The sequence below is a fragment of the Phocoena phocoena genome, chromosome 15 (assembly GCF_963924675.1).
Source record: "Phocoena phocoena chromosome 15, mPhoPho1.1, whole genome shotgun sequence".
NCBI classification, from domain to species: domain Eukaryota; kingdom Metazoa; phylum Chordata; class Mammalia; order Artiodactyla; family Phocoenidae; genus Phocoena; species Phocoena phocoena.
The window spans coordinates 28,255,419-28,279,944 of NC_089233.1; the positions used below are offsets into that span (position 1 = coordinate 28,255,419).

General features: G+C 49.1%; 1 protein-coding gene across 1 annotated transcript in view; it reads right to left on the bottom strand.

Annotated features, from left to right (window-relative positions):
* Nucleotides 1–24,526, bottom strand: part of SNX29 (sorting nexin 29) — a 524,651-nt gene that overhangs the window by 452,512 nt on the left and 47,613 nt on the right. The window contains exons 5-10 of the mRNA XM_065892522.1: nucleotides 24,357–24,427; nucleotides 22,931–23,179; nucleotides 20,389–20,764; nucleotides 13,539–13,657; nucleotides 7,438–7,513; nucleotides 5,636–5,718 (exon numbers count right to left, since the gene is read on the bottom strand). Coding sequence (XP_065748594.1) covers nucleotides 5,636–5,718; nucleotides 7,438–7,513; nucleotides 13,539–13,657; nucleotides 20,389–20,764; nucleotides 22,931–23,179; nucleotides 24,357–24,427 — 974 coding nt within the window. The remainder of the gene's footprint in view (nucleotides 1–5,635; nucleotides 5,719–7,437; nucleotides 7,514–13,538; nucleotides 13,658–20,388; nucleotides 20,765–22,930; nucleotides 23,180–24,356; nucleotides 24,428–24,526) is intronic.

Consider the following 24,526-nt stretch of genomic DNA (forward strand, 5'->3'; position numbering starts at 1 on the left):
ATGAGAAAACAGCATTTTAAACGCTTAGGCACAATGCTTGGCACACCGTAACATCTACTAAAGCATGTTATTATTTAACTAGGTCACATTCTTACACAATATGACTGTTGGCCCCTCCTTTCGACCTCCTCCCCGAGCCACCAGCTCCAAGAGCAGCCAGGATCGACTGTTGGAGTCACATCCGCCCTTTTCTCCTTCGCCCTCCCAAGTCAGGCAGAACACCCAATGGGGGACCACGCCCCAAGCCAACAACTCACACCGGGGATACAAATGTTAAACAAAAGCGGGAAGAGAGGCTGCCCTGGAGGGAATGCAAAGCCACCCAACCACAAAGGATAATTTTCCAAGTAGAAAAAATGCATTACCACGTTAGCACCTGGTGTTGGCAGAGGGTAAAGAAATGCAGCTGTCATACTCCTGGCAACACACTAACTCAGAACACAAGTGGCTATTGAGAACTAGCCCATAAATATGGCCCAACCTTGCCCTCCTATCCCACAAATTTACCACAAAGGAATGCTTAACCAGAAAAACATAATAGCCAATATTCTTAGAGTGCACTTACTAATAGCACTCTTCAATTCTTCCTTACAATGAATGAAGAAACTCACTGGGGAGAAAAAACCCTGGCTGGTGATCCTCCCAAAAAATAACCTAGCAAATTGTAATAAATCAAGTGATGGAATATTATGCAGCCATCTGTGAACAGAGAACGTTGCCCGCCACTCTAGTTCTACAAGGATCAAGCCATTGGCAACTGCAGCCGACCCTGCAGTGGGATGCTACCCTGAGGACAATCCAGGATGGAGAAAAACAGGAAGAATTCTGTGCTTTGGATACTGGCCCTAGATAAGATGCATATCTAAGGGATCATTTCGAGCAGCCCAGACGCTTGCATCTTCCCATGCATAGAAAAGCACTAGAATCATTAACTTGAGATGTTTGGTTCTTGCGATTAACAGTAGTCTCCTGATGTTCAACTACATGCTTTTTTTTCCAGCAAAAAACTCCTATATGTCCTAACTCCTCCCTTACCCCTTCTGAGCAGTTTCTCAGAGCGACCTGAGAGGCTGTGTCCTGGGCTAGAGTCCTCAGTAAGATATCCGAATAAAACAACTCACAACTTTTAGGTTGTGCGTTTTTCTTCAGTCAACACATTCAACAGGACAATGGGGAGATGAGGGAAAAAAGGGCAACTGTGATATATGTTAAGAGCTGAATACAAAATAAGGACATCCACAACAGCTAACATTCATGGCTCTTAACTCTGTGATCTAAGTACTTCTCTAAGCACAGCACGGTTAATCTTCACAACGACCAGACCACACGAGACAAGTATTCATCGAATCCTTATGTCTAGACAAGGAAACAAGAGCCTGGGAGGTTTAAGAACTTGAACCTGGGCAGCCTGGTTTCAGAGCATGTCCTCCTAAAGCAACAGGCACGCTGTATTCCAACCAGCTACAACTCTGCACGCCCCAAATCCAGGATCGCAAATTCACCTGCAGGAATGGAAAGGACCCCTGAGGCAGAATTACGGGTGTCTGGGTTTACTCGTAATGGTCTTTACTACTCCCCTCAATAACTAGTTTTTCATAACAGGCTTTTGTGTTTTCTTAAGTACCAAAGAGCCTGAAGAGAGAGCAGTAATGGGGGTGGGATCACACATCTTCTCTTGGGCACTAAGTAACAATAATATATGCCCCAAAAGCCTGGGACAAAACCCCTTTGCCGTTTCAGAGACATGCAAGGGGGGAGGCTGCTTGGCAGAGGACTTGTCAATTACCCGCAGCACCAAGGGTTAAGCACACAAGCTCCAGCTCGATGACAGGGCCGAGACAGCCACCTGGCCCGATTATTCAGTGCAGGCCGGGAGCCACTTGGTGGGACATGAGGGAAACACTCTCCGCTCCAGGGAACAGAGTTGGGGTTCCTCTAACAAGCTCTTCTGGGGTTTGTGAGAGTCGGGCATCTCCTCTGGAGTGCAATCCTACATGCTTCACATGCTGGGATGCAATTCTCATCCTGAACTTGGAGATCTCTTGAGACACCACTCCTGGGACACCTGCTGTTATGGACTGAATTGCATCCCTCCCAAATTCATATGTTTTGACTGTATTTGGAGGTAGGACCTTTAAAGAGATAATTAAAGCATCCTTATAAGAGGAAGAGACACCAGGGATGCTTGCTCACAGAGAGAAGGTCATCAAGCCAGGGAGAGAGGCCTCGCCAGAAACCAAGACTGCCGGCGCCTTGACCTTGGGGGACTTCCAGCCTCCGGAACTATGAGAAATAAATTCCTGTTGTCTAAGCCACCAGTCTCTGGTATTTTGTTACAACAACCCTAGCAAAGGAGCACACCCTGGATACCCAGACAGACTCGCTCTTCTTATTTTTTTGCGATGAAACAGGAGGCAGGGGCAGGATGGGGAGGGTACAAGTCAAAACCACCCACCGCTCAAAATTTCTCAGGATTCTGATCTCTCGTCTGGAACACCCACAGGACAGACAACAGTGCTGTCCCCTGAAGGTTCCCTGAAATTTACAGCCACTGCAGAAAACAGAACCCCCTCCCGCCATACCCACTTATCACCCACAAACCACACCACTACAGGGTGTCGAGGGTCAAAATATGGATGTAGTGACGTTTTTCTTCAGAGATGCAGGTTGTAAAGTCTGGGTATGCCTCTATTTGCCAAAGATACCAAATAAGAACACCGGATTTACATTTTTAGAAAAGTGTACGACTAAAAACAAGAAAAACAGTCTAAATCCCTGCCATCAACATCACTCCAGTGCGCTCAGAGGCATGTCCTTAGTGAAAACACACAAGCAGGGCCAGCACCCTCCTCAAGGTCAGAAGATGGCTGAGGGAGACCTACAGACCACGATCTCTGTCGACCCCAAGAGCAGCTGACAAAGAGAATTGTGTCTGAGATGGCGGGACCTCATGCCAGGGTGCAGGAGACCTATGCGGAAGCACAGTGCTAGGTACCACAGGGTGGGGGGAAGTGGCGGTGTGGAGATGCCTGTATCCCTACAAATGGTGCCTAGGATGAGGCGCCTACGAAGCCTGGCCTCCACATCCTCAATTTCAGGGTCTTTAGAGTAGATGCAATTCAGGGCCAGGGTAAAGTCTCACCCCTCTAGGTCAAGGTGTGACCCACGTGAAGAGGGAGCACTGCAGGCGCTAGAAAGACAAGGCATCAAATAACCGTGAGCCACAGAGAGAATTCCTCTTCCCTTTTCCACTCCTTCCGATGATGTCAGGAAAAATACCTGAGTGGATTAGCACTGAGATATCTTCTCATGCTTAGACAGGCAACAACATCCAGGCCGACTTACTAACACTGGCTCCTTTTCTTGTCTTTACTTTCACAGTTACCTGCTATTTAAGTCAACTAAGAGTGGCTCTCCGTTCACAGTAAGCATATAAAAGTCCATTTTTAAATAAAGGCATTCAGGTTTTTTAGGGGCACCCATTCTTAAAAAATGGCAGGGTAGGTAATAGTACAGAGGTAAATAAATAACTGAAATTTGAAAACCAGTGACCTTAGTGCTCTTCTGGCCCATGTGTCCCACACACTGGCAGATATAGAAATATCTGCTCAGCTGAACCCGAGGCTGAGAGGTGCCAGCGTAAACCACATGCCTTGGTTACGCAGTGAGACCACCCAATCCCCACACCCCAACCTCACAGCGCCTACTCATTTCCTTCCTCATCCTTGAATCAGAATGCTGGTTGCCCCCGAACCCCTCTTCCTTCCTTAGCCATGGGTGGTTTTTTTTTTTGGCGGGGGGTGGGCAGGTGGACGGATAGGACACACTGCCTCCTTAGCAGCCAGGGGAGGCCTCGGGATGGCTGTTGGCCACACAAGTGGGAACCTGTGTGCACCTTCTAGGAAGGGTCCTTACAGCTTGGGGGAGGGGAGAAGTTTACCTTTTTTGTGTCACAGACCCATTCCGCAGTCTGGTGATGAAGCCCATGGGCCTCTTCTCAGAAAAATGTTTTAAAATACATAAAATAAAACACCCAAGATTACAAAGGAAACTGATTAAATTGAAACAGAATTATTAAAATGTAAAAAGGAAAAGTGACACACTAATATACGGGATTTTTTATCACATTAAAAAACTACTGCATTTTCAAGCAGAAATGACATTGTGAGATTTTTCCATATCGCTGTTGTTACAGGTGCCTGTGACTTCTATCAGTGACCAAGTCACCCATTTTGCTAAGGCTACTAAGGTTCCTATGGTTTGCTGCTACTTTCATAATTAAAGAAAATGCAACCTAACTGTTCATGGACAGATAAGTGGATAAAGAAGATGTGGTACACACACACACACACACACACACACACACACACACACAATGGAATATTACTCAGCCATAAAAAAGAATGAAATTGTGCCATCACAGCAACACAGGTGGACCTGGAGGGTACTATGCTTAGTGAAATAAATCAGACAGAAAAAGACAAATACTGTATGATATCACTTATATGTGGAATCTTAAAAATAAAACAAACAAATTAATATAACAAAACAGAAAGAGACATAAATACAGAGAACAAACTAGTGGTTACCAGTGGGGAGAGGAAAGGGGGAGGGGCAAGATGGGGGAGGGGTAAGCGGTACAAACTTCTATGGATAAAATAAACTACAAGGACATATTGTACAGCACAGAGACTATCGCCAATGTATTACAATAACTTATATGAAGTATAATCTATGAAAATTTTGAATCACTATGTTGTACACCTGAAACTAATAATATTGTAAACAACTACACTTCAATTGAAAAATCAAGTAAAACAATAAAAAATAAATACTAAATTTCAGTCAGAGGTTAGAGAAAAAAGTCATCATTTCTTCCCCTGTGCAAGTTCAGACCCCTGAATCCTACCTGTGGAAATGGAAGAAGTCTCTCCTTTGCCCCCTCCTCCTTCCTGGTACCTGGGATGAGAATGGGATGGCTGGAGCTAAAACAGCCATTTTGGACTGTGAGGCAAGATAGAAGGAGCCCTGGTCTCCAATGACCATGGAGCTACATACCGGTCCAGCCTTCCTACCTCTGGACAGAGCGATGAATTCCTATCACATTAAGCCACAGTTTGCTGGTTTATTCTTTATTACATAAAGCCACTCAAACCTAACCGTAATTGCTGTATCGCTAATACTTTTACTGAGTGGTGAGGTTGCAAACAGTTTGAACCTGATCATTAGCAACCTTCATTCATATTTGAGAGACACTCTCTCCCTTACCTACAAAAGTGATTCCTCCAGAGCTACAAAGGAAACCCAACTAGAAAGTTCCTCTGTAGCTGACGGCCTTGCAGGAGACAAACCCGGAAACCGTGAACGACAGAAGTTTCCCTCTGCCTCAATCCTGCTCCACCTCTGAAGCACGTCCTTTAGAGCATTCACACACCCAAGTATCAAGTTTTACAGCTCAGGGAGCTTGCGACCACGCACCACACTCCAAGTCCACGACCAGGCACACACACACCTGACTTCATCCCACACTCTGTAAAGTCCACGGTCACACAGGAGCAAGCACAAAGGCACTGCCTCGATGTGCAGGCCTAAGAGTCATCCTGGCATCGGCAGAAGCTGCTCAGAAAGTACTTACTAATTGTCATGGACTCTGGCACCGAGGCAGAAGGTAACAGGCTGCTCAGAGGACTTCCTTGGCCTGGAGGACTGGCTTCCACACTGGGAAAGGCAGGCAGAGGGAAGTTATAGTTGGCCACTTAAAACACACCTCCTCACCATTCAAAAACCAGCAGGCATTACGCTTGTTCAGGTTTACGAACTAGAAGGAAGGGAAGGATGCCCTTTGAAATTATAGTCGGTCCTCATTTGTGGGTTCCATAGCTGCAAATTCGCCTACTCCCTGCAGTTTATTTGTAACCCCAAAACTCCCAGCTCTCAGGTATAACATGGTCACCCGTGAACACGCACAGAGCGGTCAAAAGGCTGAGTCATGGACATGCATGCTCCCACCTCATGCCAAACAAGGCAAGCTCTGCCTTCTTTCAACTATCATTCTGTCCTTCTGGCGAGCTCTTCAGCACCACATTGTTCACATTCTTGTGCTTTTTGTTGCTGATTTTGCATCTAAAATGGCCCCAAGCTAGTGCTGAAGTGCTGTCTGGTGTTCCTGAAGGCAAGACTGTGAAGTGCCTGACGGAGAAAATACACGTGTGAGGTGGCCCTTGTTCAGGCCTAATGATAGGGGCTGTTGGCCTCGAGTTCACCGTTAAGTGCATCAACAACATATGTTAAATAAGGTGTCTTTAAACAGGAACTGGCATAAAACATAGGTTACGTACTGATCTGGTGACAGATCTGTTGATCTGTTGACAAAAATGTTGTGACCAGACACTCCCAGGAACCTAGGAGCAATGGTTCCACCTTGACAGAACACAACCACCACAAATAACGAGAGTTGACTGTGTAGTTACAAAGAATTTGCAACGTGGAAAAACAGCACTTCACATCTGTCATGAAAATGGCAAGACCATAATCCGGTTACCACAGCCACACCCACGCACCAGGAGGAAAAGGACCAAAAACATCATCGATGAAATGGAGTTGGGGTTAAGAGTGATGTAGTTTCCTGTACTGCTGCATTTCCCAAATTTTCTAAAATAAACAGCAGAAAGGACTCAGCGTCCTGGATGGATCTGGCGACACCAACCCTTCCTGGTATCGTACTAATCCGCACGAGCCTCCTACAGGGAGTGCCATTCTCAGAGCGCAGGGCAAGACCGGAACAGCAAGCTCGGGTGGAGGTAAACAATGACCCCACTCTGGAGCCAAGGTTGAAAATGCAGATGCGATGCCCTGGGGACACCAATTTAAATCCATGGAGAGAAGAAGGAAAAAGCTGTAAGAGCAACAAGGATCGCGGTGGCGTCAGGGAGCCCTCAGTGTCCATCTCAGCTCTGCCACCAAATGTCCAGTGACTCTGGACAACTCAGCTTTCCCTTGAGATACTTTCATGTGGAAAAAAAGAAAACCAATGTGGTGCTTGCTACTGAATGGCAGACTAAGCACTTCACAGATATATAATATCAAAGTGGTTTAAATATTATGTAATATTACAATTATAAATTGTAATATTGTTATCATTATCAAATAGTAAAATCAAGCAAATTGTGATGGTGGAGGTACCCAGATATGGTTCCCAAAGTGCAAAAAGTAAACGTGGTATGCAAGTGAAACTTGACACATACCAAGTCTCGGGCCTGAGACCCCTGGGCACTTCGTACTCTGGGATGTTAGACTAAACCTGAACTAAATTAACGGGAAGTGAGGCCTTGCCCTTCAGTCCCAGCAGGCGCCCACCCATCTTTAAAAAAGAATAAAAGGCAGAGTTGTAAAGAGGACAGTTCAACCCCAGAGGCAGCTTGGGGTCTGAATACTCACCTGTACCGAGGTCCAGGCTCTGGAAGGACGTGGTCATCGGGTCCTGTCCCGTTCTCCAGGCTCCCGAGGGGGGTATCTGCGCACACACAGCAACCACAGAGAGAAAGTCAGGGTTCTGTTCTCGTTTCATTTTCCCCATGAGACAAGGACACAGTGCAGACACTGGCTCACCTGCTAAATCAGGTTTACCCATCTGGCACACTGGATTTTCATCCGCTCCCTGTTTCATCTCTTTGGGCCGTAATCTCAGACTTGGTATCAGTCACTGACCGGAGGCCCTATTTTCCCACTTAACCTTTTTTTTTTTTCACTGAGTATAGCTGACATACAATAATATCAGTTTCAGGTGTATATAGCATAGTGATTCAACATTTATATACACTACAAATTAATCACCAGGATAAATGTAGTATTATCTGTCACCGACAAAGTTATTACAATATCATGGACTATATTCCCTATGCTGTACGTTACATCCCATGACTTATTTATTAACCTCTTTGATCTGGAGCCACCTGGAATTATGCATGAAGTCCACATCCAGAGCCAACCTCAGAACCAGGGAATAATAAATCAGCAGTTAGATCCGCCCCCACCTGCAGTGTCTGAAGATGGACACACGAGGGCAGCACAGCCCAGTGACTGCTGCTTTCTACAGCGCCACTTGCCCTGCATCAAGTGGGAAAGGCACTTGGAAGAAGTGAGGCCGTAAGTCATCTCTAGAAACAACAGGCAAGAGGCACTAAAGACTTTCATAGGTGCATTAGCTGCTGTTCAAGTCACGGAAGGACGCACGTCTCGTTGCCCTAAGTCATCTGTCGTGTGACCTCCTCCTCTTCTTACACCCGGTCTGGTCCTGCTCAAGATTCCCCAGCTCTTAAGAGGTTGACCTAAGGGAACCTTAAGGGGTTTTCTCACCTTTCCTTCTACCCTGCTGTCCCCACCAAACTATTCCACTCACTGCTACCTCTTTTAAGAAGTTCACAGAGGGAAGAGAAAGTGTCCACCGCTCTGCCTCCTATTTCTCGCTCCCCAGCATGGTGGTGAGGTCAGGGTACAGGCTCCGCCCACTGGCCTGGGTTCAAGTCCCTGCTCCCCAACTTCAATCCAGCACGTTACCCAGCCTCTTTGTGACTCGGCTGCCTCCTCTCTGAAATGGGCTGACACCAGTGCCAACCACACATTTTTTTTACTGGAGCACAGCTGCTTTACAGTGTTGTGTTAGCTTATACTGCACAGCAAAGTGAGTCAGCTCTACGTAGACATATATGCCCCCGTTTCGTACAACATTTTAATAACGCCCGCCACATAATTTCATTTCACATTTTATTACACATACATTTCGGTGAGAGTGTGCAGTGAGCGGGGGCTGGTGTCAGCTCGCCCTGAAACCAAGGCCCCTCTCCTCGTCCTCCTAGGAGCTCTCTGCTCTCAGCCTTCAGAACACAGTGGTCCTCCTCCCCTCACTGTCTCTTTCTCTGATTCCTGCGTGAAGGTGTCGCTGGATCACGGCTCCGTGGCCTCTGACGCCCTTGGCAAACCCAGCAAAGGTCCTGGCTCCAGCTCTCGGCTCCCTGAAGGTGACAGCTCTCGAGCCCTCACCTCTGGCTAGGCCCTCAATCTTCAATAACTAAACCCACGTTTATAACCGCCCACCAGAAAGCTCTACTGGGATACCGTACTGGCCTCCCAACTGATCATGACCTTCAAAACCGTTCCCACCTCAGAAGATGGTGGCACCAGCCTCCCTCCCATCCCAGAGCTGGTTGGTGTCCAAGACCAGTCAATCCCACCCAGTCACCTCCCACTCCTTGCTCTCCAGCCACTTCCCCCGCCCCCCAGTTCGAGGGCTCCAGGCCCTCCCTGGGGTCTTCTGCAGCAGGTCCCCTCAGCTCTGCTTCAGCCTCCAATCTAGCTCACACACAGCCGTCAGATTCCACTCCCTGAAGCAAAGACAGGATTCCAACTACACAACGCAAATCCACGGGTGGAGTAAAGACCAGCATCACCCACCAGGATTCCGGACACCACGCCTACCCGGCCCAAGTGGATTTCCCGTCATAATACACGACCCTGATCCCGTGCCAGCTGTAGCGGGCCTGATGCACTGGGGCCACAGAGCGATCGCAGACACTGTCAAGGCCCCTCTTCCTCTGCCCCCAGCCAGACGTCATTTTTCCAACTGCCAGACGTCCACTCCCTTCAGCATGCCCACACCCCACCCCAGCACTGATGTGCTCCCCTGAACCCCAGCTGTGGGCCTGGCTCTGACTAGGGTCAGGGTCACACTGGAACCAAAACAGACATGGTCCTGCCCTCACGTACCTCAAAGGCTAGTGCGGGTAGGGGTTCGGGGACAGGCGTTATCAGGTAATTACACAAATACACGATTTCAGGTGGTACACCGAGGTCGGAGAAGTGGAGACACCTAGGTTTACAATAGAGTGAAACCAAGGCCCGCGCCGCGTGCGGTGTAGTGGGCGGCAGGGCCACGGTGTTCTCTAACGCAGCAGCCCTTGGGCCACAGCCTAAAGGCAGGAGGAGCTCGAGGGGAGGAGGAATGAAAGCTGGCTGGTCTGGCCAGGGCAGCAGGCAGAGGGGAAACGGGAGGAGGTGAGGCTGCGGGGTGAGTGGGGGCCGGGTGGGCACAGTGAGGGTTCCGGATTTGAAGCAGGAGAACGAGGCAATCTGATGTACATTCTAAAAAATCACTCTGGCTGCTGAAAGAAGGGTGGATGGATGGCAGACAGGGATAGAGAGCTGTTGAGAGGCTATTCTGTACGAGCCCAGCGAGAGAAGGATGAGTTAGAAGAGGGTGGTGGAAGCATTCAGAGGACACTTCGACCATTCGTTCCTCCTCCTCTACGTCGGAGGATTAAAATGATGTCGCTGTCCCCTCCCTGCCTGTGGCACTCCCAGGGGACTCGCCTTTAGATCCCCCAAAGCCTGGCAGCGACCCAACCCCAGACCCAATGGCAGGACTGGGAGAAGTCGGGGAACGTTGGACCTGATGGGGAGAGGAAGGGGCCGAGGACCCAAGCTGTCCAGTGAACCAGCTCCGCATTTGCCAAAACCCAACTCCAACAACAGGCCTTCAGCGAGGAGCAGTAACACTTCCAGGTACATAGTCAGCAGGAATGGGTGTTCTGTCCCCCTCGATTTATGATTCTCAGTTGAAAGAAACTTTGGGGACTTTTTCTCCCTGGCAGCTTCAAACAGATGTTGGTAAATGTGCTCTGCTCTGCTCTAGGTAATGACATGCCCGGAGGAATGATTGGATCTAATCCTCCATCTGCTTGTCAGGGTCTCGGGTGACCCTGGGCTGGTGTCTCCCTTCTCTGAGCCCCTCCCTAACCCCAAAAATGCAGCCCAAGGCATGGCCCCCCAAACCACAGAGGTGCCTCTCCCAAGGTTCAGAAGGATAATAATCCTGTGTTCAGGGTCCCCTTCTCTGCCGCCTCCTCCCTCCCCAGACTTAGCTACTAAAACATCCAAACTGCCCCGCCACAGGCCTCTCTCCCTTTTTTGTATCCCCTCCCTCTTTCTCTAAATAACCCCCAAGTTAAAGACATGAAATGACTCCCAGGCCAGAAAGAGAAAGGAGATCTGAACGTCACTAAAGTAGGCAAGTGTCAACCAGAAGGGACACTAGTCAAGTGGAGTGAAAGAGAAGGAATCTTGGGGAGAAATCTGGCCGTGCACACCCAGGGTTGCCCATGGAGGGGCCGGGCCGGCAGCCAGGCCGGCCTCAGCACCACCAGCCCGCACACCTCCACGGACAGGGGGCGTCAGGCCAGGAGGGACTTGACGCGCGTCGGCACTCCAGCCAGGACACGGCTTCCCCCAGCTGCTTCCAGTATCTTCGGGCAACCCTAGCATAACGCGCCTTCCCATGCAGTGTTCTCACCATGATGAGTTTGCCCCTCATCACAAGCGGTCACAAGCTTCCATGACTCCTGGCAGCTTTGTTAACAGTAAGTTTAAAGGCTGGCAGACCAGCTCACATGCAGCACCTCTGGTGAGGACAGCCGAGACCAGCTGGAGCTGGGGTCCCATCAACAGTGGCTAGGTGGAGCCTCTGGGTCTGCGAGGCTGACAGCCCGAGGACGGACGGTGGGAAATCTGCGGGGGGAGGGGTGACTCCTGGAGAGGATCCTGGAGGCCGGCCAGAGTGCCGCATTCCGTGACTAAACCCCCGATGCGAATGGCACACAGCCAAGCCCCAGAAGCAGCCTGACATGGCAACCCAGCGACAGTTCATGACCCAAACAAAAGGCCCGCCCGTGGGGAGCAGGGCAAGGGGAATGGGGAACTGGACCCCGACTCAGATGCCTGAACAAGCACTGGAAATCCTCCAGCGGTCCCACAGACAAACGTGAGGACCACCTACTCTCTGACAGCCACCACCCCACCCCCCGCCTTCTCAGACATTCTGCTCGTGTCTGCACTGCTGCTGAATGGGCAAGGGCGAGGTGACCAGACCTCCAACCCGCAGTGGCTCAGACCAAGGCTGGTCACCCGAACGGAAGGAGCTGCAGGGGCCAGCCTGGCCTGCAGACACCAGCTAGGCCCACCGGACCGTCCCTCTCTGGGGTTTCAATCAACACCTGGACAGAAGCTCTAGTTGGTATGGAAGGACACACAGCCGAGGCAGTAGTGTTGGCACCTCAGCCAAATAGAGGCCAAACAAGAGGGTGGAGAATGATGAGGGAGCAGAGACAGACCCGGAGGGAGAGGAGGTGGGGGCAGATCCCCACAAGGAAGCGTGGGGCACAGAACCAGAATGACAGCAGGACCTCGCTGGGCCCAGAATCCCTCCATCCCAAAGTCCCAGCTTCCAGCCCACGGGCGCCCGCAAGGCGACCTCACTAGTGCAATGCCTGCAGGAAGCCTGCCTGAGGACTTCACATGTGCCCGGCACCTTGTTCCAGATTAACTCAGGGAACCTTTGCCACAAGTCTCAGAAGGAGGAGGTATAACAATAACCAGCCCTTCCCTCGCGGGCTGTGGTCAAGAGTGGATGAGCTAACCCGGATCAATCACCTTACAGTCCTGGACTCACTTCAAGGACTGTCATCTCCGCCATCCATACTTTCCAGAAGAGAAGAGCCTGGCGGACGTAAGTCCCTTAGCTGCACTCTCCTTAGCCTCAACTTACACCGGGAACACTGCCTCACGGGGCGGGCACGTGCCTCCCTCAGCGACTTCTAGAGCTGGGCCTGAGCTGACCACCCACCCCAAGACTGCGCCAGTCAGCGTGCCCGCCCTGCCTCGTGCCACAGCTAGTTTGAGTGGGTTTCTGTTCCTGACACAGTGACACAACAACAGTCTATCATCCGGTTCAGAATGTCAACAGCTTCCTGGGCAGTCGGTGGGCCCCGGCCCACGGTTCCCTAAACCTGGGCCTAGGAGGGTGAGAAGGGCACCTACACAAGGGAGCCGAGGCCTCCGTGACACGCTGGTGCTGTGAGGCAGTGACAGTGACCAAGCATTTCACTGCGCCAGGCGCTGCAAACACCTACCCCACCAGGAGAGCCGGGCTCATCCATGCTCCCAGCCTCACCGCCCACCCCCCCAATACCCCCACCATGACCTGCTCTAGCTAAAGAAAACAATCACAAACCATAGGCAAGCCTGCTCGACCATAAGGAACAGGTCAGAAATGCTTAGCCACTTTTAAGCAAGCTACTCCCTGACCCCCAAGCACTTGGCTACAAAGAGCACGAGGACCTTTAGAGCTACGGGTTCTGTGACCTTCCCCCTTCTCCTAAGAGGCAAAAATAATGGTCACCATTTGTGATCAGCTTGCATGTGACCAAGTTCAACAAATCACTGCCAAGAAGAAAAACAGGCCCCAGGGGCTCCCTGGTGATTTGTCAACACTCACTCAGGTGAGAGCACCTCAAAATACCCAGGCTCAGCAAGGAGAGCAGCCTCTGTCGCTCCCGAGCTCAACAGGCCCCGACTGCCCTGAGCCCTGGCCTCCGTGCTCTCTCTCCCGCTCTCCCACCCCTGCCACCTGCAGACGTAACCCAGCCACTCCTGCTGCTTCTCGAGCCAGAGCTGTGACAGGAGGAAAGGAGGAATCGGGAGACACCTACCTGCAGGGCCGTAGGAGCCCACGCCACTGACCGGGAAGAGCACATCGGCGTCGCCATGCAGCACGTGCAGTGGAGCCCAGCTGTGCATCTGGGAGAGGCAGGCAGCCCCGTCTAGCGGCCTGCGGGGGGAGAACACAGCTGCACATCAGGGCCGAAAGCCCCAAGGGCCCCGAGTAGTACAGCACCTGATGGGCCTCCACAAGCCCCCTCTTGGGAACCAACCAAGCCATGAGGGGGATGAGAACAGAAGCAGGCCTGGGTGGGAGTCGGGAGCCAGCCCTCTGGTGCTCACTCTTTCAGCCCATGTTTACTGAGCACCTCCTACCTGCCCGGCAGTGCGCACACACTCTGTGCTGGCAAAGGACCAGCCAACAGTGTCCATCCTGCCCTCATGGAGCTTACAGTCTACTGGGGGAAGCAGACATGAGGCATGTAATCCCACCGGAAGGTGTGAAATAGCAGCTCAGGTCTGTGGAGCTGGTCGGGAAGGTGGTGGAAGGCTTCCTTGAAGAAGGGAGGTTTGAGGTGAGGACGGAGGGAAGAACCAGTGTCACGGGGGCGGGAGGTGGGGGCAGCGTGTGCTGGTGCTGAAGCAGGAGGAGGCCCCGTGGGCTCCAGGCTCTGAAATGACCTTGGGCTAAGGTCCCTACGCCTCGCTGGTTCTCAAACCCTCACAAGTAAAAGGACAGAACCAGACCGGAGGGTGTCTGGGTCCCTTCCAAGAAAGGGGGTCAGCTCAAATATTAGCCAGGCTCATATGATCTGTTATACTGCCACCTTATCCGCCAAGTACCAAACTAACCTGAGCCATCTTTGTGACGCCAGGCTGGGCCAGTTAAATCTGAGAAAGTATTTGCCCACTGCAGCATCTGCCTCTGGGCAATCAGGCACCACTGACAAATACCGGGAAGCATCTGTGCAGTACTCGAAAGTTTATAAAATCACGTCGTAAATCAGTTGTAAAGAAGACCAAAGCAGATCATAATCATACCTACTTAATGGAGGGAGGGAGGGAGGGAGGGATGAAGAGGAAGAGGAGGGAGAGGGAGAGGGGGAAGGGGAGGGAGGGGAGGGAGGGGGTAGGAAAACAACTCAAAGAGATCATGCGACTTGTCCAAGTTCATCACTTGGCCAGAACCAAGGCTTCAGCCCAGGTCTTCCAGATCCAATTACAATGAGGTCTCCTGGCCACTGCCCCATCACTGACATGATGTATATAATTCTTCTTTCGTTTAGAGCAGGGATTAACAAAATTTTTCTGGAAAGGACCAGATAGTCAGTTTTAGGCTTTGTGGCCATAAGTATACTTCCTTGTTGGTTTTTTGTTTGGTTGGTTTTTGCTTTTTACAACGCTTTAAAAAATGTAACAGCCATTCTCGTCTGGGGGCTTTTGCGGTACGCGGGCCTCTCACTGTTGTGCCCTCTCCCGTTGCGGAGCACAGGCTCCGGACGCACAGGCTCAGCGGCCATGGCTCACGGGCCCAGCCGCTCCATGGCATGTGGGACCTTCCCAGACTGGGGCACGAACCCGCATCCCCTGCATCGGCAGGCGGACTCTCAACCACTGCACCACCAGGGGAGCCCTGTCAACTCCTCTTTTAAGGCCTGTCTGTAGACATTCTTCTTTGAGGACTCTCGAGCTTTTGGTCACATGTTTGACACGGAGCAGGACACACATCAAGTAATAATCCTAACAGACTTTTGCCAGCTGTGTCATTTAGTCTTGCAGGTAACACACAGGACGCAGCACAGAAGAGGAAGCGCCCCCGACCTGTGTGCCCAGCCGCAGAGCCATGTTCTGGGGTGAACTTGGCTCTGCCTCTACAATCTGTAAAGAACCGCCCGCCCGGGGCTCTGATCCAGCAGCTGGCAACCAAGGGGACTCCCAGACACCCAGAGGTGGCCAGGGGCACCCCTCAGGACACGGCAGCAAAACCACAGGCCTTTCCCGGCCGCTGCACCAGCTCCAGGCAGGTGGGATTTTCTGTTGTTTCTAAGGAGACCTCTTGCCACTTTCCAGCAACACATGCAGAGCACAAAGTGAAGTCAGGTCCCACCAACTAAGGTTCGGACCCGAGTAAAAGTGGCCAAAGGCCTCCACCTAGAAAAGGAGTTACACTGAAGTGATTCCTAAAGCAGAGACCAATTCAGAATACGGGGTCAGAGTTGGGCTTAGAAACAGAACTGGTGTTGCTTTTCATTAGAAAAGTAAGACACTTACTTTAAAACCTACAAAATGCCATAAAGAGGAGGGGGAAAAATACACCCAAAGCCCCATTACCCAAAACAACTGAGGTAGACACGCTTTCCACAGTGTCTTTTTTTTCTTTCTTTCCTCACATGCTTTCCTTTACGAGGTTGTAATGAAGCTAGATGTAGGTTTTTATATTTTGCTTTTTTCATTCGATATTAATTCATAATTTCATCTTCATACTACTTAGATACTCTTAGATGTCATTTAAGATGTTTAAGACCCGGAACATTAAGATTTAGACTACAAGATATTCCACGGTTAACTGCTCCTCTGTGGTTGCACATTTTCGTCAGGGTCATTGCTTAGCTTTCCTAAATTAGCGTGTTGCTATCTAGATGCAGCAAGCTTTTTCCTGAGGCTGGTCCTCAGGGTAGCTTCCCAGCAGTGGAATTACTAAATCAAGGGGGATAAACATTTTTAAGGCTCCTGACATGGTGTCAAACTGTCTTCCCCAAGGGCTGGGGACATGACCAGCGCTCTATCAGGATGACCCTAGCACCAGCCATACCTCATCATTATTCCACAGTTAACGTCTGCTATGTGTCTGGAATATTCCAACCATTGAGGACACATTGAGAGCAAGCCTTCCAGGCAGGGTGCTCACCCAAAGCTGCCTTTCACCCAGTTCTTTTTTTTTTTTTTGCTGTATGCAGGCCTCTCACTGTTGTGGCCTCTCCCGTTGCGGAGCACAGGCTCCGGACACGCAGGCTCAGTGGCCACGGGTCACGGGCCTAGCCGCTCCGCGGCATGTGGGATCTTCCCGGACCGGGGCACGAACCTGTGTCCCCTGCATCGGCGGGCGGACTCTCAACCACTGCGCCACCAGGGAAGCCCACCCAGTTCTCTTTTTAAATCTTGACGAAGATGATGGGCAAAACACAGTGTTTGGTTTCACTTTGTGTTTGCTTAATTGCTGGTGAAGTGCAAAGTTTTTCATGTTTGTAATTCTTGGTGAATTATATTTTCACCCCACTTCCCTGTTGATGTCATGGAGCATACATAAAGTGACAGGAAATCCCCTTTCTATAATAAAGATATTATATCCTCTTTTAAGAAAAAACAGGGACTTCCCTGGCGGTCCGGTGGTTAAGACTCTGTGCTTCCACTGCAGGGGGCGCGGGTTCGATCCCTGGTTGGGGAACTAAGAACCCGCATGCCACCTGATGTGGCCAATAAATAAATAAATAAATACTTTAAGAAAAAAACAAAAGCAAGGTCAACACTTATAAATACTGAGGTAGTTAAAAAACTAAAAACAGAACTACCATACGACCCAGCAATCCCACTACTGGGCATATACCCTGAGAAAACCATAATTCAACAAGAGTCATGTACCACAATGTTCACTGCAGCTCTATTTACAACAGCCAGGACATGGAAGCAACCTAAGTGTCCATCAACAGATGAATGCATAAAGAAGATGTGGCACATATATACAATGGAATATTACTCAGCCATAAAAAGAAACGGACTTGAGCTATTTATACTGAGGTGGATGGACCTAGAGTCTGTCATACAGAGTGAAGTCAGTCAGAAAGGGAAAAATAAATACTGTATGCTAATACATATATATGGAGTCAAAAAAAATGGTTCTGAAGAACCTAGGGGCTGGACAGGAATAAACACACAGACGTAGAGAATGGACTTGAGGACACGGGGAGGGCGAAGGGTAACCTGGGACGAAGTGAGAGAGTGGCATGGACATGTATACACTACCAAATGTAAAAGAGATAGCTAGTGGGAAGCAGCCACATAGCGCAGGGAGATCAACTTGGTGCTTTGTGACCACCTAGAGGGGTGGGTAGGGAGGGTGGGAGGGAGACGCAAGAGGGAGGAGATATGGGGATATATGTATATGTATAGCTGATTCACTTTGTTATAAAGCAGAAACTAACACACCATTGTAAAGCAATGTTAAATAAAATAAAATAAAATACTGAGGTAGGAGGGACAAGGTTTTTCCTCAGTCATCAGACATTTTTCCTCAGTCATCAAAGAAGGGGTTTAACTGCCAGCAAGTAGAGGTGTAAACCTTTGGCCAACAGAGCATCTAAAACCATCAGAGCATTCGACTTTGCCAAAGGCCACTGCAACCCACCATGTGCTTCTCCCAGCCTGGCCCCTTTCCTCCCACAAACCTGGCTGTGCTATTAAACTTTTAAAGTTCTGGCCCCTCCAGGATCCTAGACCTTTCACGTGAATATTAGCTTAGAAGCAAAATGAAAGTGTTACTCAGTAGGCCATCTCATCATTTCTCTCTCTTTCCCCAAGACGCTCTGCAGAATACTCACTCAAGATCCCCTCTTTATGCCAGGGAGTGGCTGTCCATAATCCATAGGGGGCCCAATGGCCTCAAAGGGCCGAGGCCCTGTAAAGGTCACCCTGCACTGTTTTGTGTTTCACACATCACAATGCTGGCAGCTATCCTGGCTCGCAAGCTGGCCTCCCAGCTCCAGCCTCCCCTCAATGTCACCAGTCCAGTAGGAAGAGAAATGACTGTGTTTGAGGCCAAAAAACTGATTCGTGGAGTGAATCAACTCAGAGGTGCACTCACCTACAGAGACAGAGAATGCAAATGGCATTTCCTAAAAGGCCCAGAGGAAGAACTGTAGGCAAGTGTGATGGTTAACTTTATGTGTCAACTTGGCTAGGCCGTGGTACCCAGATATTTGATCAAACACTATTCTTGATGTTTCTGTGCAGGTATTTGTCTTGATGAGATTAAAATTTAAGACAGGAGACTTCGAATAAAGCAGATCACCCTCCATAATTTGGATGGGCCTCATCCAATCAGTTGAAGGCCTTGACAGAAAAAGACTGAGGTTCCCCCAAGGAAGAAGAAATTCTGCCAGCACACTGTCTTCAGACTCAAATTGCAATTCTTCCCTGGGTCTCCAGCCTGCCAGCCTACCTTGCAGATTTTGGACTTGTCAAGTTCCACAATCACATGAGCCAATTCCTTAAGATAAATCTCTCTAGATAAATACATACATACATACATACGAGAAACACACACACACACACACACACACACACACTATTGGTTCTGTTTTTCTGGAGAACCCTAATATAGCAGGTCACAAGGCTGGATGCAGGTACAAAATCATTTGTACACAGTACGCAAGAACAATGCTGGAGGGACGCTACCCTAACATACTTTAGTAGGAGAAAAAAGCCTTGTGCACGAAAATGTTCATTTCAGAATGGCTGATAACAAAAAACAAAAACAATGCCAACAACCTAAATACTCAACAACAGGGGAACCGTTAGCAAATCATGACATTGATCTGACCGAATATCAACCAATCGAGATTCATGGCTGTGTAGAAACATGGAAAACATCTGACAGTATTATAAGCGTTGGAACACAGCACAACCTAACCTTAATTCCAGTTCTTCCCACTGGTTTGACAAATCTTAACTAAAGAAACTGGCCTTTCATCCATCAGGTGGGGTTGACACCCACAAACCCCCCAGGGCAGCTCTAAGTATTAGGATACCGTGAATCTGCAGTTTGCCTCATCTGACCTGTCCCAGATGATCGACAAGGTAATGCTACTAACATGGATATGCATGTGAATGAGGATGAGAGTAAAAATCAAAGACAAAAACAGGGAAAGTCTCATGAGAAAGAAAAAAAACGCCAGTTCAACAAATGGACATGCAAAGCTTCGGGCGAGAGGCACACCGTGCCCCTCCACTGCACCAGGGGGGCTCGGGGTCTTCATTTTATACTTTCACAGGCTGGTTTTGAAGCCAGCCGTGACTAGGGTTGCACTGCACACTACAGAGCTCAGGTGAAGAGGCCCCTAGTTTATTCGGCATTAAGAGTAAGACCAAGCACAGGAATTATTACGAGTTACAGTATGACAGCGGCCACAGCTGCCTGCATTCTTTCTTGAAGTGCCAGCGCCCATGGCCAAGGCCCAACACGCAGGGTCCCATTAACTGGACAACAACGCTACAAAGCAGATGCTGTTTTTCTCTAGGTCTCACGCGAGGCCTGAAGCTCTGGGAGGTGAAGAAACTCGTCCAACCTAGTCTAACCTAAGCCACGCAGCTAGTAAATGAGAACCCAGGTTGTCTTGATTCTAAGATCCAAGCTCCTAACTATGCTTTTCTGTTTTACGCCTTCACTTGCACCAAGCCCCTCCTGAGGGTATAAATGCACCGCAGCTCCAGTGTTAAGGTGGCGAGTGCAGGCCAGTTACTGCCGTTCACACCCCTGCAAATAAACACAGAAATTACCAGCTGGAGACTATTGTCTAGAATACCCTGCCTCTCTCCTGAGCGTCCTGGGCTAGTGGCAAGTAAGGGATGCAAGCAAAATCCAAGCAACAAAAATGAAAGACACAGACATAAAGCAAGAATTTCAAGGCCTACATCTTGACACCAACTTTGCAGTAAGTACCTTATAGTATATATGCTCCCTTCTCCTTAGTTCTCAGGAGTGGAGCAAACTCATGCTCCTTCTTCTGAAATCGAGATCTGAAAAAGGAATGATGCCCCAAACAAACAGAAAACTTGCAGTCTAATTTCACCCAATACTATAGAAAGAGCCAGCCACCCTTCCTCAGAAGCTCAAGCAGAACTTACTTCTCCGGCGACTCCGAGTGGCCCGGGCACTTCTTTCCAGGTGTGCTCCCATAAACGTCGTCCTCATTCTCATCCACATCTTCATCATCGATGCTTTTCACATCGAGCTTCTGGTACCCAAACTCCCCGTTCAAAGACAGAGAATCGATTTTCCATGAGTTGCTGCTCTGACTTCCGTTGGAATTTGGCCCAAAGGGGCTTTCAAAGGCCGTCATGATATTGACCGAGGAGCGGTCGGAGTTCTCCTCTGAGCTTTCCCCTGCCCCAGGGATCTTCTTAAAAATATCCCCGGAGCTCTGCTCGTCTTCCTCGTCATCAAACGAGATGATGTTAGTCACCTTCTTTTTCTTCTTCCTCTCCCTTTTACACTTGGCATCTGGCAAAAGATATGAGATAAGAAAAAGCAGGCAAGATAAAGCGATGATGGAGCCATCCTGCTTCTAGACTGTGGAAAATCTCTACTATTCTACTAAAAACTAAATCTGAGATAAACTCAGATTTCTTTTAACCCTTGGAAAAAAAGTTTGTCTACGGGAGACCAAGCAAAATGGATGTGCGCCTCTACCTCTGATGTGAACATATACGCCCCAGAGTATATATTACAATCATTCCTTCTAAGCAATCCTTCCAAGCACTTTGATTCAAAGGGTGAATCATTATTGAAATGAATCGTATTGTATCAAATGGAAGTATCTTTGGAAGATATTCTCATGGCTGGGACCAAGCCATGAAGACCAAGAAAATCAGTTTAGGGATTGTAGTCGACTGTCTAACAGCCACAATTCCTCCCAGCCCAGCACAATGCCCCTTTGCAGTGGGGCTCTGCTGGCCCCCATCAAGGGTGCTGTCTATTTCTCCACTCTCTGGAATCCAGGCTGACTTAGTGCTCTGCTTTTAAGAACAGAATGTGGCAGAAATAACAGTGTGTGAGTTCTAGAGCCTAGGCATTACCCTCATGGAATGCTGCCCTGAAATGACCATGAAAGAAGCCAGTCTAGCTTACTGGAGGATGGGAGACCATGTTGGGGGAAACTGAGATGCCCCAGCCAAGAGTCAGCACCAACTCCAGGTGCATGAGTGGGGCCATCTTGAGTCTTCCAGCTCAGTCACCAGCTGAATGAACCCCCATGAGGGAGCCCAGGTGAAACCACCAGAAGAACCATCCTGCCAACCCACAGAATCATAAAAAAAATAATAAGTTGTGGTTGTTTGTTTTAAGCCACTACATTTTGGAGCGTTTGTTACACAGCAAAGGCTAACTGAAACAGAAGTCAAGACTGCCTTGGTGACCAGCACTTAGACGAGCCGGTTTGTTCACCCATCTTAATCATCAACCTTGGGTGTGAGGCACTTTGGAGCTGATTCCAAAAAGTAAAATCCATCTAAACCAAGGTGTGACGTGGTGATGCTTCACCAGTGTGTCCCAACTCTGAGACAGTGTCAAAAGCAGGTTCCCAAAATGGACAGAAAAGACACTCCTTTGGCCAGTTTTTGTTTGTTTGTTTGTTTGTTTGTTTGTTTTGTCCATGCTGCATGGCATGCTGGATCCTAGTTCCCCGACCAGGGATCAAACCCGCACCCCCTGCAGTGGAAGCATGGAGTCTTAACTACTGGACTGCCAGGGAAGTCCCAAGATACTCCTTTGGGTATGCAAATTCCAGCATCTCTGGTACACAAAGTTATCAACAGTCCTGTTTCTATGTCATTTGCGTGGGGTCTGCTCGAGAAAGAGAGGGCAAGACAGATAAAGCCAGTGTGCACCTAAGACTCCATGGAATTCTGAGTCTTCACCATCATTAATAATTCCAAAGGGATGACCATGATTACTGCTTTGTTTAAGGGATTTGAGAATACCAGGATTAAGCTCTTATACCCAAAATTTCCAATTTTGCTGTTGCAATATTCTGGATGTCCCAGAAAGTTCAAAGGGTATTGTAAACTTCTCACAAAATTGATCAGAACTGAATCAACTTTCCTTTGCCTCCTCACAGCCTAGAGTCAAAGCTGACCAACTCCTCCCTTCCCCCGGCCTCCACTTAAATGTCATCCCCGCAACGGTATACATTCTCCATAGCACCCTGAGCTGGGCTTTCACCCCACTTATCAGAAGGATAATTAAAGAAATGAATGGATAAAGGAATGAAGATCAACTTCCCCTGGCTTCACGTGACCATCACACCCTCCCTTTCAGTTTGCTCTGACTGAGCTGTTGGCTTGGTTACCCTATCATCTTCACATCTCAGGAAGGCTCTCAGATCCCTTTCCAAGTGAATAAGGGTAAGAAAGATAAACACATGGGGACTTCCCTGGCAGTCCAGTGGTTACGACTCCGTGCTTTCACTGCAGGGGGCACAGGTTCAATCCCTGGTTAGGGAACTAAGACCCTGCATGCCACACAGTGCAGCCAAAAAAAAATTAAAACGATAAACACAAACATGAACTGAAAATAGGAGTGCATCAGATTTCACTCCCCTTAGCGCTTTCAGATGACACAATCTGTCATCCTCACCCGACCCTCTGTCCCCGCCTCGTTCTCGCTCACCGGCACTGATGTGCTTGGACACGACGGGCAGGTGGTCGGTCTCCTGCTCAGGCCTGATGAGGATGGAGACGGCCGAGGATGCCGTGATCTCCCTGAAAAGGCTGCTCACTCCTTGCGTGGATTCCTTCAGCAAGGAGGTCACATTCTGCGTGGATTCCTTCAAGAGGTCCGAGACGGTGGGAGCAAACTTACTCTGCCCGTTTAAATCCTTGTTGTCGATGTTAATCGCGAAGAGTATGGAGTTCAGACCTGCCCCCAAAAAGGGAAAAGCCTGGTGTGTCTGCTGTTCAATAGTCACACTCCAACACAATAAACAAGCTGCAGACGTTATAGTACACAAGAGGGTACACACTCGTCTCAAATGGTGATAAAAACCACCCACAAAACGGGTCAGGAGATACCCGCTATCACTGGAGTTGAGTCTTTCCAAATTCTCTCCCTATCCGTCAGGAAGACAAATGCAAATAAGAAGTCAACCGTGGGGAGGTTAAGGAATAAGTTCTGAGGTCGGACTGCCTGGGTTGAATCCTAGCACTGCCACTTACATGCTCTGAGACCTTGGGTCAAGCCATTCATGACCTCTGAGCTTCAGTTTCCTTATCTATAATAGGGGGACAGCAGCATCCCTTACAGAGTATTAAAGACCATCACCCATCGAAAACAGCTCAGTAAGCAATCAAAACATGTGTACCAATATCATTACCATTATCACTTTAGGCAAAAACTTGCCCTGGTCTCCTACGGCCCACACAGGACATCATGGTCACCTGACTTTTCCTCATCAATGGACAAGCCTAACATAACTCTCAGTAGGTGGGACTCAGTGCAAACTTTGAGGGAAGAGAGAAAAAGGAGGCAACAAAGGATGTGGAAGAAAGAAGCAAGTTACCCACTTTACCCTTTGAGTGACAGTCAAATGTTAAACAATTTAACGATTCATCAACTAGCATCAATGCAGGGCTTTCATAGTAACAAATCATGTACTTGACTCTTTCTCACATCTCATTCTCTCACAGCCCTATACAGGTGACTGCCGTGCTATCAGGATTCCCACGTCACAGAAGAGAAAAGTAAAGGTAAAAAAGCTCATAGGATCTGCCCCAGGCCACCTGCCAGACAGGGGCAGAGCTAGGCTTCAAAGGCAGGTCTCCTCCTCCAGTTCCCTGGATCTTTATATTACACTTGCAAAGCCATGGCCAAAAACCCTCAACCCCATGCTTTCCCAGCCAGGGCATCAAATTCTAGATAAATGGACTCAATTGCTCATCACCACTAAAGGAAGGACAGCGGCAAGTGACTCATTATTAATTCGGTGAGGAGAGGGAAAACCAGAGCATCCCTTGGAGTTATAAATTCACTCCCAGGCAGCCTCTTCTGCTCACCAACCTTCACAGGAGCCCCCGCCCTTGGCCCTGGCCAGGCTTACCAGCTGCCATGGTAGGAAGCATGCTAGACCTTTCTTCATCCATCACAAAAGCCCAGTCTTCATAAAAAGTGCTGCAAATTGGAAAACAGAGGGAAAAAACTCTGAACAGTGGTTCTCAGCATCTGTCAGCCAAACAATTCCCACATATGGTTCCCTGGAAAATCCATGCC